Source organism: Bufo gargarizans, chromosome 6 (genome assembly GCF_014858855.1).
Source record: "Bufo gargarizans isolate SCDJY-AF-19 chromosome 6, ASM1485885v1, whole genome shotgun sequence".
In the NCBI taxonomy this organism is placed as follows: domain Eukaryota; kingdom Metazoa; phylum Chordata; class Amphibia; order Anura; family Bufonidae; genus Bufo; species Bufo gargarizans.
The window spans coordinates 97786452-97799842 of record NC_058085.1 but is presented as its reverse complement, the minus strand read 5'-3'; the positions used below and the strand labels follow the sequence as shown (position 1 = coordinate 97799842).

Sequence of the window (13391 nt, the reverse complement as noted above, 5' to 3'; positions counted from 1 at the left end):
TTATGACGGTGTGCAGATTAACATTTTAGAGGACGCAGACCTCTCTCACTAGTGCTGTGGCCTCTTCAAGCAGCCGATTAGCACCTCCACCGATCTGATATTGAAGACCTATCCTGGGGTCATAAACATCCTGACACTGCACAACAATATAATCACTTCATAAAATAAATTAAATAGTAAGAATCCAGAAACTGTGACAAGTCAGAGTGAATTTACCCTTAACCCCTTAAGGACTTGGCCATTTTTTTTTGCAAATCTGACCAGTGTCACTAAGTGCTCATAACTTTAAAACGCTTTGACTTATCCAGGCCATTCTGAGATTGTTTTTTGTCACATATTGTACTTCATGACACTGGTAAAATTACGTTAAAAAAAAATTATTTTTTTTGCATAAAATACCCAATTTACCCAAAATTTTGAAAAATTTGCAAATTTCAAAGTTTCAGTTTCTCTACTTCTGTAATACATAGTAATACCCCCCAAAATTGTGATGACTTTACATTCCCCATAGGTCTACTTCATGTTTGAATTATTTTGGGAATAATATTTTATTTTTTGGGGATGTTACAAGGTTTAGAACTTTAGAAGCAAATATTGAAATTTTTCTGAAATTTACAAAAACCCAATTTTTAGGGACCACTACAGCTCTGAAGTCACTTTGCGAGGCTTACATAATAGAAACCACCCAAAAATTTTCCATTTTAACCCAATTTTTCCACTAACAAAGCAAGGGTTAACAGCCAAACAAGACTGTATCTTTATTGCCCTGACTGCCGTTTACAGAAACACCCCATATGTGGGCGTAAACTACTGTACGGCCACACAGCGGGGCGTAGAGGGAAAGGTGCGCCGTATGGTTTATGGAAGGCAGGTTTTGCTGGACTGGTTTATTTACACCATGTCCCATTTGAAGCCCCCTGATGCACCCCTAGAATAGAAACTCCCTAAAAGTGACCCCATCTAAGAAACTACACCCCTCAAGGTATTCAAAACTGATTTTACAAACTTTGCTAACCCTTTAGGTGTTGCACAAGACTTAATGGAAAATAGAGATACAATTTCAAAATTTCACTTTTTTGGCAGATTTTCCATTTTAATATCTTTTTTTCAAGTAACAAAGCAAGGGTTAACAGCCAAACAAAACTCAATATTTATGGCCCTGATTCTGTAGTTTACAGAAACACCTCATATGTGGTTGTAAACCGCTGTACCGGCACAAGGCAGGGCGCAGAAGGAAAGGAATGCCATATGTTTTTTTGGAAGGTAGATTTTGCTGGACTGTTTTTTTTGACACCATGTCCCATTTGAAGCCCCCCTGATGCACCCCTAGAGTAGAAACTCCCAAAAAGTGACTCCATTTTAGAAACTACAGGATAAAGTGGCAGTTTTGTTGGTACTAGTTTAGGGTACATATGATTTTTGGTTGCTCTATATTACACTTTGTGCAGCAAGGTAACAAGAAATAGCTTTTTTGGCACTTTTTTTTGTTATTTACAACATTCATCTGAAAGGTTAGATCATGTGGTAATTTTATAGAGCGGGTTGTCACGGATGCGGCGATACCTAATATGTATACTTTTTTATTTATTTATGCAAGTTTTACACAATGATTTCATTTTTAAAACAAAAAAAGTTTTAGTGTCTCCATAGCCTAAGATCCATAGTTTTTTCAGTTTTTGGGCGGTTATCTTATATAGGGTTCTGTACTTATTTTACTTACACTGAACAGATCTAGGCTTTTAGCATAGATCTGTTCAGCACCATGGACAGCAGGACGCCTGAGAAGGCGTCCTGTTGCCATGGGAACCTTCCCCCACTGCGAAGTTGTGGCCACAACTTCGGGGAAGGGTAAGCAGCGGGGAAACGCATCCCATATAGCGGTCCATACGGACCGCTGTATGGAAAGGGTTAAACGGCTGACATCCATTCACAGATGTCAGCCGTTTATACCAGGGTGTCAGCAATGTGCTGACACCCTGGTATACCCACTAGAAGCCAACTATTATTCCCCCCTGCACCTCCCACCGGGCTAAAATCATGCGGGGGGGGGGGGGGGGGGGTTGGGTGATAAATATAGATTTGTGCCACACTAAAGTTTCTGATTGTGCCCCCCCCCCCCAACGTTGTGACAGGATGCCGGCTGAATGATTTCAGCCGGCATTCTGTGCGGATTAACCCCTGGGGCGCCACAATCTCAATTTAAACTCATGACGTACCGGTACGTCATGGGTCCCTAAGGGGTTAAAGGGAACCCGTCACCGGGATTTTGTGTATAGAGCTGAGGACATGGGTTGCTAGATGGCCGCTAGCACATCCGTAATACCCAGTCCCCATAGCGGTGTGCTTTTATCGTGTCAAAAAACCGATTTGATACATATGCAAATTAACCTGAGATGAGTCCTGTACGTGAGACAGGGACAGGACTCATCTCAGGTTAATTTGCATATGTATCAAATCGTTTTTTTGACACAATAAAAGCACACAGAGCTATGGGGACTGGGTATTGCGGATGTGCTAGCGGCCATCAAGCAACCCATGTCCTCAGCTCTATACACAAAATCCCGGTGACAGGTTCCCTTTAAGCTGGTTTCAGACTGCTGTAAAGGGATTGCTCACAAGGCAGATTTTCACACTGTCAAGATAAACAGCAGTTGCTGCCACGGCTTTCCACTTTACGCTCACAGCTTCGCTCCATCAATGGGCACCTTTACACGCAGAAGATTTTGTGGCCGAAAATTCTTACAACAAAAAATCTGTTCCATTCATTTGAACTGGGCAGCAAGCACATGGATTTCTGCAAGCCCCATTGATGTGAATGGATTTTCAGTTGCAGAATTTTCTGCCACAAAATCTGCCGCATGTGAAGGCTCCCAAATGGAACCAGACTGAGTAGACAACCAGCATGGCTTCACGCAGAGTCTGTCTAGACACAACGCTAGTCATTTTTGCTTAGGGCTCTTTCACACCTGCGTTATTGTCTTCCGGCATAGAGTTCCGTCGTCAGGGCTCTATGCCGGAAGAATCCTGATCAGGATTATCCTAATGCATTCTGAATGGAGTGAAATCCGTTCAGGATGCATCAGGATGTCTTCAGTTCCGGAACAGAACGTTTTTTGGCCGGAGAAAATACCGCAGCATGCTGCGCTTTTTGCTCCGGCCAAAAAAAAACAGAAGACTTGCCGCAAGGCCGGATCCGGAATGAATGCCCATTGAAAGGAATTGATCCGGATCCGGCCTTAAGCTAAACGTCGTTTCGGCGCATTGCCGGATCCGACGTTTAGCTTTTTTAGAGTGGTTACCATGGCTGCCGGGACGCTAAAGTCCTGGCAGCAATGGTAAAGTGTAGCGGCGAGCAGCATACTTACCGTCCGTGCGGCTCCCGGGGCGCTCTGACGTCACTCTGGAGCGCCCGGATGGTAAGTATACCGCTCCCCATCCTACTATGGCAACCAGGACTTTAATAGAGTCCTGGGTGCCATAGTAACACTGAACGCATTTTGAAGACGGATCCGTCTTCAAATGCTTTCAGTACACTTGCGTTTTTCCGGATCCGGCATGTAATTCCGGCAAGTGGAGTACACGCCGGATCCGGACAACGCAAGTGTGAAAGAGGCCTTAAACCGCTAGCCTGTGAACTGCAGTGCTGCCTTCCAATAATACAACACCAGGCAGACACCACAAGTGTCCATGCCAAAAATTCCACCATTGTCAAGAGGACCTAATACAGACACGTTTAAAAGCTATTTACACCTTCGAAGGGGCAATTATGAGTAAAATGCATCTATTCAATGAGTCTTTATTAAAGATATTAAGCTGTTCTGTCACAAAGGGTTACCTGTTTTTTCTAGCTGTGTGACTGGTACTTTCACCTTCAGCCAGTCATCTAATAAACCTTATCTCTACATTACAAAGAGGTCAAACACAGGTTCTTATCAGTAACATAAGAACTGAGCTGTAATGAGTGTTTAAGATCAGAGAGAAGAGATCAGGAGCCCGTCAGCTCCCTGTCTGATGGAAGAGAAAGTTTACATCCTGCTAGTAGAGCATCTCCGCTCTGTACAGAGAAAAAAGGAAAGGGGGAAAGGTGGGGGGCAGGTATTGCAGCAGTAACATGCTAAAATGAGGTCCACATTATGGCTGTCTGAACTGAAACCAGCCATAGAAAAAGCAAAAGCTCAAATAGTGCAAATGCAGTAAGGTTAATGCAAAAGGAAGACAGCTACTTAATTCTACAAAAAATAAATAAAAAAATAAGCACTAGAAAGTGCCATTTTTCTTCTAAAGCAGTAATAAGCAAAGAGTTGTATCAGGTTATGCAATAAAGCTTGCCTCTGGAGACAAAGAACAGCATTACTTAGAGGGATGGGCACATATTTGATTTTAGGGCACTAGATCACTACTGGGCATAATCTTTACACAGACTATATACTTTGTGCAACGCAATTAAGCAAAGCATCTTACAAGGTTCTCTGCTGTATTTAGCAGAATTGTCAGACCGTGGATTCCGCTTCATAGGAGCTAGGGGGAAAAACCCAGACAAAGAAATTAGCATGGCTGCTGCTACAAGGCACGATATTTATTACTTGCGACTTATGTCTGGAATTTAAAAGTAAAGCTCCACCTTTCATTAACATTGACTCTGGTCAGCAAATATGCAAATCGAGATAAAAAACAAAACAAAAAAAAAAACAAAAAAAACACATTTTATACAGTTAGCATATTAGTCTGATTAAAGGCGTATTCCCATCTTATAACGCAATGGCATAGACCAGGATCAGTAAGCGACCTATAGAACTCCCATTCCTCCGGTTTCTATGCCATAACGTTAGGAAATGGGAATACCCCTCTAATCCCTTTACGTTCAGTAATGTACTATTACGGTGCTGGCAGTTAGCGCTCTGTGCTACAATAGTATGCCATAGCAATGGCATGGGATCAGGAAAAGCCATCGCTTGAGTGTGCCAGCTATACAGAACTCCGATCCCAGACGTTTAACCCCTCAGCATCTGAGCCGTTAGAGGGAGAGAGCTGCCTCTGACTAACGACTGGTACCCCACAAATGCAACAGGGTTCAGCCTGGGACCTTCTAAAGGGCCCCAGGCCTCCCACTATTACACCCTGCCCGTCAGAATGATTACATACTGTAATACACAAGTATTACATTGTATAGTAAAAGGCATTTGAAAGATTGCCTGTTCAAAAGAAAACAACTGGTGTCACCATTGTTTAATTGGTAAACATAGCTGGTATCATCCCATTAACTCACAAAGTGAAGTTTCAGTTTTTTAGTAGTAAACTAGGTGGCAGCCTTTAGGGGTTAATATATGAGTAACTTACCAGTATTATCTATATCCATAACATTCAATCTCTGCAACGGAGAAGAACCCCAAACCTGTATCAACGTACATGGCACCCCTGTTATGATAGTACTTGGCCGTCACTGATCACACCTTTATAGCATATCTAGCATTTCTTAGGCTAGGTTCACATCATGTTTTTGTCTTATGTTTAATGTATACGTTACATGGATGCCTGTGACTGATGACAGTGACACCAGTCACCATAAAGTTTCATTGTAAACAAACAAAAAAAAAAAAAAAACACATTAAAAAGGGTTGTCTCACTTCAGTAAGTGGCATTTATCATGTAGAGAAAGTTAATACATGTCACTTACTAATGTATTGTGATTGTCCATATTACTTCCTTTGCTGGTTGGATAAATTTTCCCATCACATTATACACTATTCGTTTCCATGGTTACACTATAGGAAAAAGTGTCAGCCTCTGGTGGCCGGGACCGTGGGAGTGCACAAAGGCCGGTGCTTTTTCCTATATTGTGCAAGCACGACCATCACTAATAGATTGCAGGGTGGTCTGTAACCATGGAAACGAGCAGTGTATAATGTAATGGAAAAAGTCAATGCAGCCAGTAAAGGAAGCAATATGGACAATCCCAGTACATTAGTAAGTGACTCTACATTACATAAATGCCACTTACTGAAGCGAGACAACTCCTTTAAAAAGGGGTTGTCCGGGTTCAGAGCTGAACACGGACATCCCTCCATTTTCACCCCGACAGCCCCCCTGACACGAGCATCGGAGCAGTTCATGCTCCGATGCTCTCCTTTGCCCTGCGCTAAATTGCACAGGGCAAAGGCATTTTTAGGAGTTCCGGTGACGTACCGGGGATGACAGGAACCCCGGTGATGTCACCGGCACTGAGCAGATCTAAAGCTAGAGCAGATCTAAAGCCCGCCCCTCAGAGCCGGTGACGTCACCGAACACACTGCCGGGCGGAAGTTAAACAAAAAAAAGAGACCGTGCCCTGCGTGATTTAGCGCAGGGCACGGGAGCGCATCGGAGCAGGATATGCTCCGATGCTAGCCTCAGGGGGGGGCTGTCTGGGTGGGAAAAAAAAGGGTATGTCCGGGTTCAGGTCTGAACCCGGACAACCCCTTTAACAGTTTTTTACTGGACTCTGCAGGACAGTGTAGTGTACTACGCTTTACTTTCGTATCTTATTTTCCCCAAAGAAATACGTTAGGCTACTTTCATATCAGCGTTTTTGCTGGATCTGTCAGGGATCAGAAAAAAACTCTTCCATTATGATAATACAACCAGCTACATCCGAAGGGATCCGGTTGTATTATCTCCAAAATAACCACAACAGATCCGGCACTAAAACCAAGTCAATGGGCACTGGATCCATTTTCTTGTGTGTCCAATCAGTATCCCACAATGCACTCAAACGCTGCTTGCAGAACTTGTGTGGGTCAGGGTAAACGCAACGCAACGCATTCTGGTGTGTTCCGGTCAGTTTTGTCTACATCGACATTAAATAGGGACAAAACTAAGGTTTTACTCTGGTTTTGAAATCCTATGACAGATTTCAATACTTGAAAAAAAAAAATAAAATAGATGTGAAAAATGTAAAATGTAGGGCAAAAACATGACATGAATCCAGCCTTAAGGCTCTTTCACACAAGCGGATGCCGTGAGGGTAATCCGCTGCGTGAAACAGAGCCAAGCTCCGCTCTGGACAACAGAGACATGGAGCATTAACATGATTGATAATGCGCCGCACCTTTCTAACAACTTAAAGGGGTTGCCCAGGTTCAGAGCTGAACCCAGACATACCTCCATTTTCACCCAGGCAGCCCCCCTGACTTGAGCATCGGAGCAGTTGATGCTCCGATGCTCTCCTTTGCACTGCGCTAAATTGCACAGGTCAAAGGCATTTTTCGGAGATCTGGTGACTTACTGGGGCTCTCCATGGGGCTGCCAGGAAGCCTGGTGACATCACCGGCACTGATGGGCGGGATTTAGCGCTGCCCTAGCCAGTGAAACGGCTAGGGCAGAGCTAAAGCCCGCCCATCAGAGCTGGTGATGTCACCGAAAACACTGGCGGGCGGAAGTTTCCGCCCGGTAGTGTGTTATTGAAAACAAGAGCCCGTGCCCTGCGTGATCTAGCGCAGAGCAAGGGAGTGCATCGGAGGGGGGACTCCCTTGGTGAAAATAAGGGTATGTCCGGGTTCAGCTCTGAACCCGGAGAACCCCTATAATCTCACTGATTTTGTAGTAATAAGGTCAGAGAGGCACGGAGCATTATCAATAATGTTAATGCTCCGTGTCTCTGCTGTCCGGAATGGGGCTTGGCTTCACGTAGCGGGTGACACGCACGGTATCCACTTGTGTGAAAGAGCACTTAGGAAAACTTGTTTGGTGTGCAGAGGGTTGAACATGCTCATGAGCCATCCTATCTATTGCTGTGTACTAGAAGTACAGATATAAATGACAAAATGTATCCATTATCTCCAGACAGTCGGCAGCAACAATGTAAGGAGATGAAAAACTGTTACACTAATTACATAAATAAATGGCAGAATTGGCATTTTGCCACCATATGGTCAATGTGTAATCAAAGGTGGAGTTTCCCTATACCGGAAAGCTAGAATTTAAAGGGATTGTGCAGTGGAATAATACTGAGGAGTCGTCCTCAGCATAGGTCATCAATATCTGATAGTAGTTGGACACCTGCCAAACACCCCCACAAATTAGCTGTTTGAAGCAGTCACAGAACTGTGGATAGGTAATTTATATTACTAAATAGGCTGTGCAACCCCTTTAATCTTGGGGACAAGGCAGTAATGAAAAGAGCAGTATTTAAACAAACCTGTGTTTTCAAAATGACAAAATACTATACCAAAAGTGGTAAGGCCATAATTACTACAGTAGTTAAAGGGACTGTCCCGGAATAAATAATTTGCCAGGTTTCAGCAGCCTGCTCCACACTGCTAACTCCCATATCTCTACCTTCAGGTCCAGGGTTTGTTTTCTTCCTCCCAGATATGGGGATGGTCACATGATCCTCTTTAGCCAACCGCTAGGTGTCTCAATGAAATCACTTCTGAAGCCAGCGGTTCGCTGAAGAGGATCAGGTGATCATGTCCATGCCAGGTACCTAAAATTAAAAAAAAAAAAGAAAAAAAAAAAAAGGGGAACCACACACCCACCAAACAAGCCTCAGACAGAAACATGGAGATGCGGGAATCAGCGCAGAGAACAGAAGCGGCAGGCTGGCGGCACCTGTTAGAAATTATGTATTTCCGGACAACCCCTTTAAGATTATAGGTTTGAAAATATACAATCTGACTTTGTTTCATTGATACAGATAGCACCCAAAATCTTTTAGGGAGTCTGTCAAAGCCACCTAATTACAGTGCAGACGGGCAGGGATATGTTGGACATTACATGAAGGTAATATACATGCAAATAAACTTTATTGATGTGCTCCATGGTCCAATTACAAATCAAGTGGACAATCCCAATCACTGAAAAGTGCTCACACCCTCGAGCAGAATCCCTGCGCCAGGTCCCCTCCCCCACTGTCCGGACTGATGGCTGCACGACACCGACTCCAGCACTGAGATAAAAGGTAAAGTCTGGAGAGATGGCAGGACAGCACGTGCGCAAGATGTCTATTGGAATCAGTAAAGTTAGGCAGCAAAACAGCACTAATCAAGAGGGGAAGGTGCTGGGTGGGGATTGTGGACAGGAGCCTGAGCACTTGCTGAAATGAGGACCAAATATTGGCACTTACAGCATCATTTGCATACTAACACTTTCGTTACACCACATTGCACAATAAAGGTAGGTTTGCTAATGCCATTTACAACCCTACACGCCGTTTTAAAAGGGTTTGAGATTTTTCTGCTGATGACATATATAGGTCATCAGTATTTGAGTGATAGGTATCCGACACCCGGGACCCCCCGCCGATGAGCAGTTGGAGGCTGCATCGGCGCTCCTGTGGTTTTCTCTTTGCTTACCAAGCACAGCGCAGTACATTGGATAGCGGTCATACTTGGTATTGCAGCTCAACCCCATTCACTTCAATGGGGGTTGAGCTGTGTCTAGGCCACGAGACAGATAAATGTGACATCACATGACCTAAGCCAGGCTGCAAGAAGGCCATGGCGCGACAGTGCCTTGTCAAACAGCTGATCAGCAGGGGGTCCCGGTTGTCCGACCCCCATCAGACAGGATCGGGTCATCAATAAAAGTCTGGAAAACCCCTTTAATTAGTTGTTTAGTGACAGATTCTCTTTAAAAACACCCTTTTCCCTCCACTCTTAGTTAGATTGTTAGTGACGACCAACATAATATATAACCGAGCAACAGTATATGTAGTTCATGCTTTGCAAGTCAAGTATGTAAGGAAACCGAACAAAAACTAGACGGTGCCCACTACAAAGGTTCACTATTATGTAGTTTAAGCAGCAACAAGTGAAAGCATTTATTTAGTGAAGTAACAAAGCATTCTGGGGTGTCCCAATTAAGCACTTCTAGTCATTTAAAAGGGTTACATGCCATTACATCCTCACTTACGGGGGTCCAATTGTAGACATTCCCACCGATCCTTAGCATGAAGAACCTCCTTCACAAGTTTAACTTGAACAATGCCGTTCATGGTGACCAGCTGTACAAGAATAATGCCTCCTCTACATATTCAGGATCAGCGGGGGCCGGACCCCAACTGTAATGTTTAATGACATTCTGAGATGGAAATGTCTCTAGAGGGGTTGCCAGAGTTAAATGAAAATGTGTCTCATGCCAGTAAATGTTATAACATAACCAACTTGTTCTCAACTGTGTCTCCAGCCCTCCTCCCACAGGGCTGCAGTGTTACCGAGAGGTGAGGTATAGTGCAAGCGGCACGGCAGCCAATCGGTGTCACATTCTGCACCCTATATACAAACACCAGAAGGAGGACCGGAGTTGCAGCACTGGAAATGGTAGAGAAGCAGGTGAGAATAGGCCAATCAATTACCTTATAACATTTACTGGCATGGGGTAAATTTTAAATTAAAGGGGTTCTGCACTTGCATTTAACTGATGATCTATCCTCTGGATAGATCAGCTTCTGATCGGCGGGGGTCCGAAACCCAGGACCCCCGCCGATCAGCTGTTTGAGAAGGCAGCGGCGCTCCCCACAGCGCCGCAGCCTTCTCACTGACATCACGACTAGTATCAACTAGCGTGGGCGGGGCTAAGCTCTGTTCACTTGAATGGAGCTTAGCCACGCCCACGCTAGTTGATACTAGTCGTGACGTTGGTAAACAGTGAGAAGGCCGCGGCACTGCTGGAGCGCCGCTGCCTTCTCAAACAGCTGATCGGCGGGGGTCCCGGGTGTCGGACCCCCGCCGATCAGAAGCTGATGATCTATCCAGAGGATAGATCAGTTAAATGAAAGTGCAGAACCCCTTTACGTTAATACGACACCGCCATATTCACAACATACAAAGCTCAGTCATGCTAGACACAGATGGTGGCAGGTTAGTGACAGCATGAAGACAACTTCCTACCCCATCATGCAACTAGTATTTAGAGGATAACAGATGACATGCGGTCTACATCTTCAAAGCCACTAACACAAGACAGCAAATTGCGGCAAAAGGCCAACAAACAGTACTAGTGTAGGAAGTGTAAAGGCACACACAAAAATATGCTCTACATACACCTGATAAAGAGCAGAAAGACACATAATATGGATATTGTACAGTGCGAGTCAGATGCAAACAAGTGAGAACAGTACTTAATGCTAGGACTGCTTTTCTGGTATACAGAGACAACAGCAAGTACGTAGTCACCTGATAGTGTAGTGATCATCTGAATTTCATTTGGTCCTGGAAGTTCACTCTCATGGCCATTGGTTTTGATGTCTGGGAGACCAGTCGACTCAGTCTCAGCAGAAGGCTCAACAACATCCTCTAAAGGCAACAATCCTTTTTCTTCAGGGGTTTTAGGTTTCACATGGTCCACAGGTGCGGACTCCTTTGTTTTCACTTTGAAAGAAAGGGTGCAGGGAAGGAGGAGGGAAGTTAGACTCAATTTACACAAATATATTAATATGTTTAATTAAATAAATAAAAATCTCAGAAAACCACACCTTCTTGTTCCAAGGCTGGACCATTTTGACGCACAAGTTCCTTCTCTGGTGCAGGTTCTGCTGGAACATCCAGACCAGTAAGGTCCTCCTGACTTTTGCTGGGGAAGAGATGCTCTGCTTTAGGATCCTTTTCGTTCTCACTCTCCGCACGAGGCTGTTCTCCATCCGACACATTTTCAGTTCCCACAGATGTAGCGGTAGAAACATTCTTTTCTAGAAGATTTATATAATATCGTCAATATTCAAGTAAAGAGTATGAATTATACATGTTTTTAACCCATTGTAAAGTTGTTGAATGAGAAATACAGATTAGCATTTACACAAGTTAACAGGGCATTTTAATGAGACAATTATGGCTAAATAGGATGCCTGATCACTGTAAAAGGGTCCCTTATTTTCCTGATGGGTGGGAGTTCCACTTCTGGGATGCCATAAAGGTCACTCAGCAGAACACTCCTTTAAAGATTAATTGAACCACGAGGGTTCTTATTTGTACCAATTTCTTAGTACTATGGGTTAATATTCACAAGTATATACCGTATTTTTCGCCCTATAAGACGCACCGGCCCATAAGACGCACCTAGGTTTTTGGGGAGGAAAATAAGAAAAAAAAAATTTTTTAGCCAAAAGGTGTTTGGTGGGTTTGGAACTAATGGTGGTCTGTGGATGGCACTATTACTGGGGATCTGTGGATGACTGACACTGTTATGGGGGGGGGATCTGTGGATGACGGACACTGTTATGGGGGGGGGATCTGTGGATGACGGACACTGTTATGGGGGGGGGATCTGTGGATGACGGACACTGTTATGGGGGGGGGATCTGTGGATGACGGACACTGTTATGGGGGGGGGATCTGTGGATGACGGACACTGTTATGGGGGGGGATCTGTGGATGACGGACACTGTTATGGGGGGGGATCTGTGGATGACGGACACTGTTATGGGGGGGGATCTGTGGATGACGGACACTGTTATGGGGGGGGATCTGTGGATGACGGACACTGTTATGGGGGGGATCTGTGGATGACGGACACTGTTATGGGGGGATCTGTGGATGACGGACACTGTTATGGGGGATCTGTGGATGACGGACACTGTTATGGGGGGATCTGTGGATGACGGACACTGTTATGGGGGGATCTGTGGATACGGACACTGTTATGGGGGGATCTGTGGCTTGCACTGTTACGGGGGGGGGGGGTCTGTGGATGGCACTGTTACAGGGGGGATCTGTGGATGGCACTGTTACAGGGGGGGGGATCTGTGGATGGCACTGTTACAGGGGGGGGGATCTGTGGATGGCACTGTTACAGGGGGGGGGATCTGTGGATGGCACTGTTACGGGGGGGATCTGTGGATGGCACTGTTACAGGGGGGGATCTGTGGATGGCACTGTTACAGGGGGGGATCTGTGGATGGCACTGTTACAGGGGGGGATCTGTGGATGGCACTGTTACAGGGGGGGATCTGTGGATGGCACTGTTACAGGGGGGGGATCTGTGGATGGCACTGTTACAGGGGGGGGATCTGTGGATGGCACTGTTACAGGGGGGGGGATCTGTGGATGGCACTGTTACGGGGGGGGGGGGATCTGTGGATGGCACTGTTACGGGGGGGGGGATCTGTGGATGGCACTGTTACGGGGGGGGATCTGTGGATGGCACTGTTACGGGGGGATCTGTGGGGCACTGTTACGGGGGGGGGGGGATCTGTGGATGGCACTGTTACAGGGGGGGGGGATCTGTGGATGGCACTGTTACAGGGGGGGGATCTGTGGATGGCACTGTTACAGGGGGGATCTGTGGATGGCACTGTTATGGGCTGGGGGGGGGGGGGGGGGTCTGTGGGTGGCACTGTTATATATGTGCCATGCACAGACCCCCCCAGCCCATAACAGTGCCATTCACAGATCCCCCCCCCCTGTAACAGTGCCATCCAC

General features: G+C 45.5%; 1 protein-coding gene across 6 annotated transcripts in view; it reads right to left on the bottom strand.

Moving 5' to 3' along the window:
* Positions 1-13391, bottom strand: part of PHF20 (PHD finger protein 20) — a 93814-nt gene that overhangs the window by 30574 nt on the left and 49849 nt on the right. For 4 of the 6 annotated variants that reach the window (XM_044298336.1, XM_044298340.1, XM_044298337.1 and 1 more), the window contains 3 exons: positions 11450-11662; positions 11151-11345; positions 4462-4518 (listed from right to left, as the gene is read on the bottom strand). In XM_044298336.1, the coding sequence (XP_044154271.1) occupies positions 4462-4518; positions 11151-11345; positions 11450-11662 (465 nt within the window). The remainder of the gene's footprint in view (positions 1-4461; positions 4519-11150; positions 11346-11449; positions 11663-13391) is intronic. The other 2 variants (XM_044298338.1, XM_044298342.1) reach the window with 1 other exon arrangement.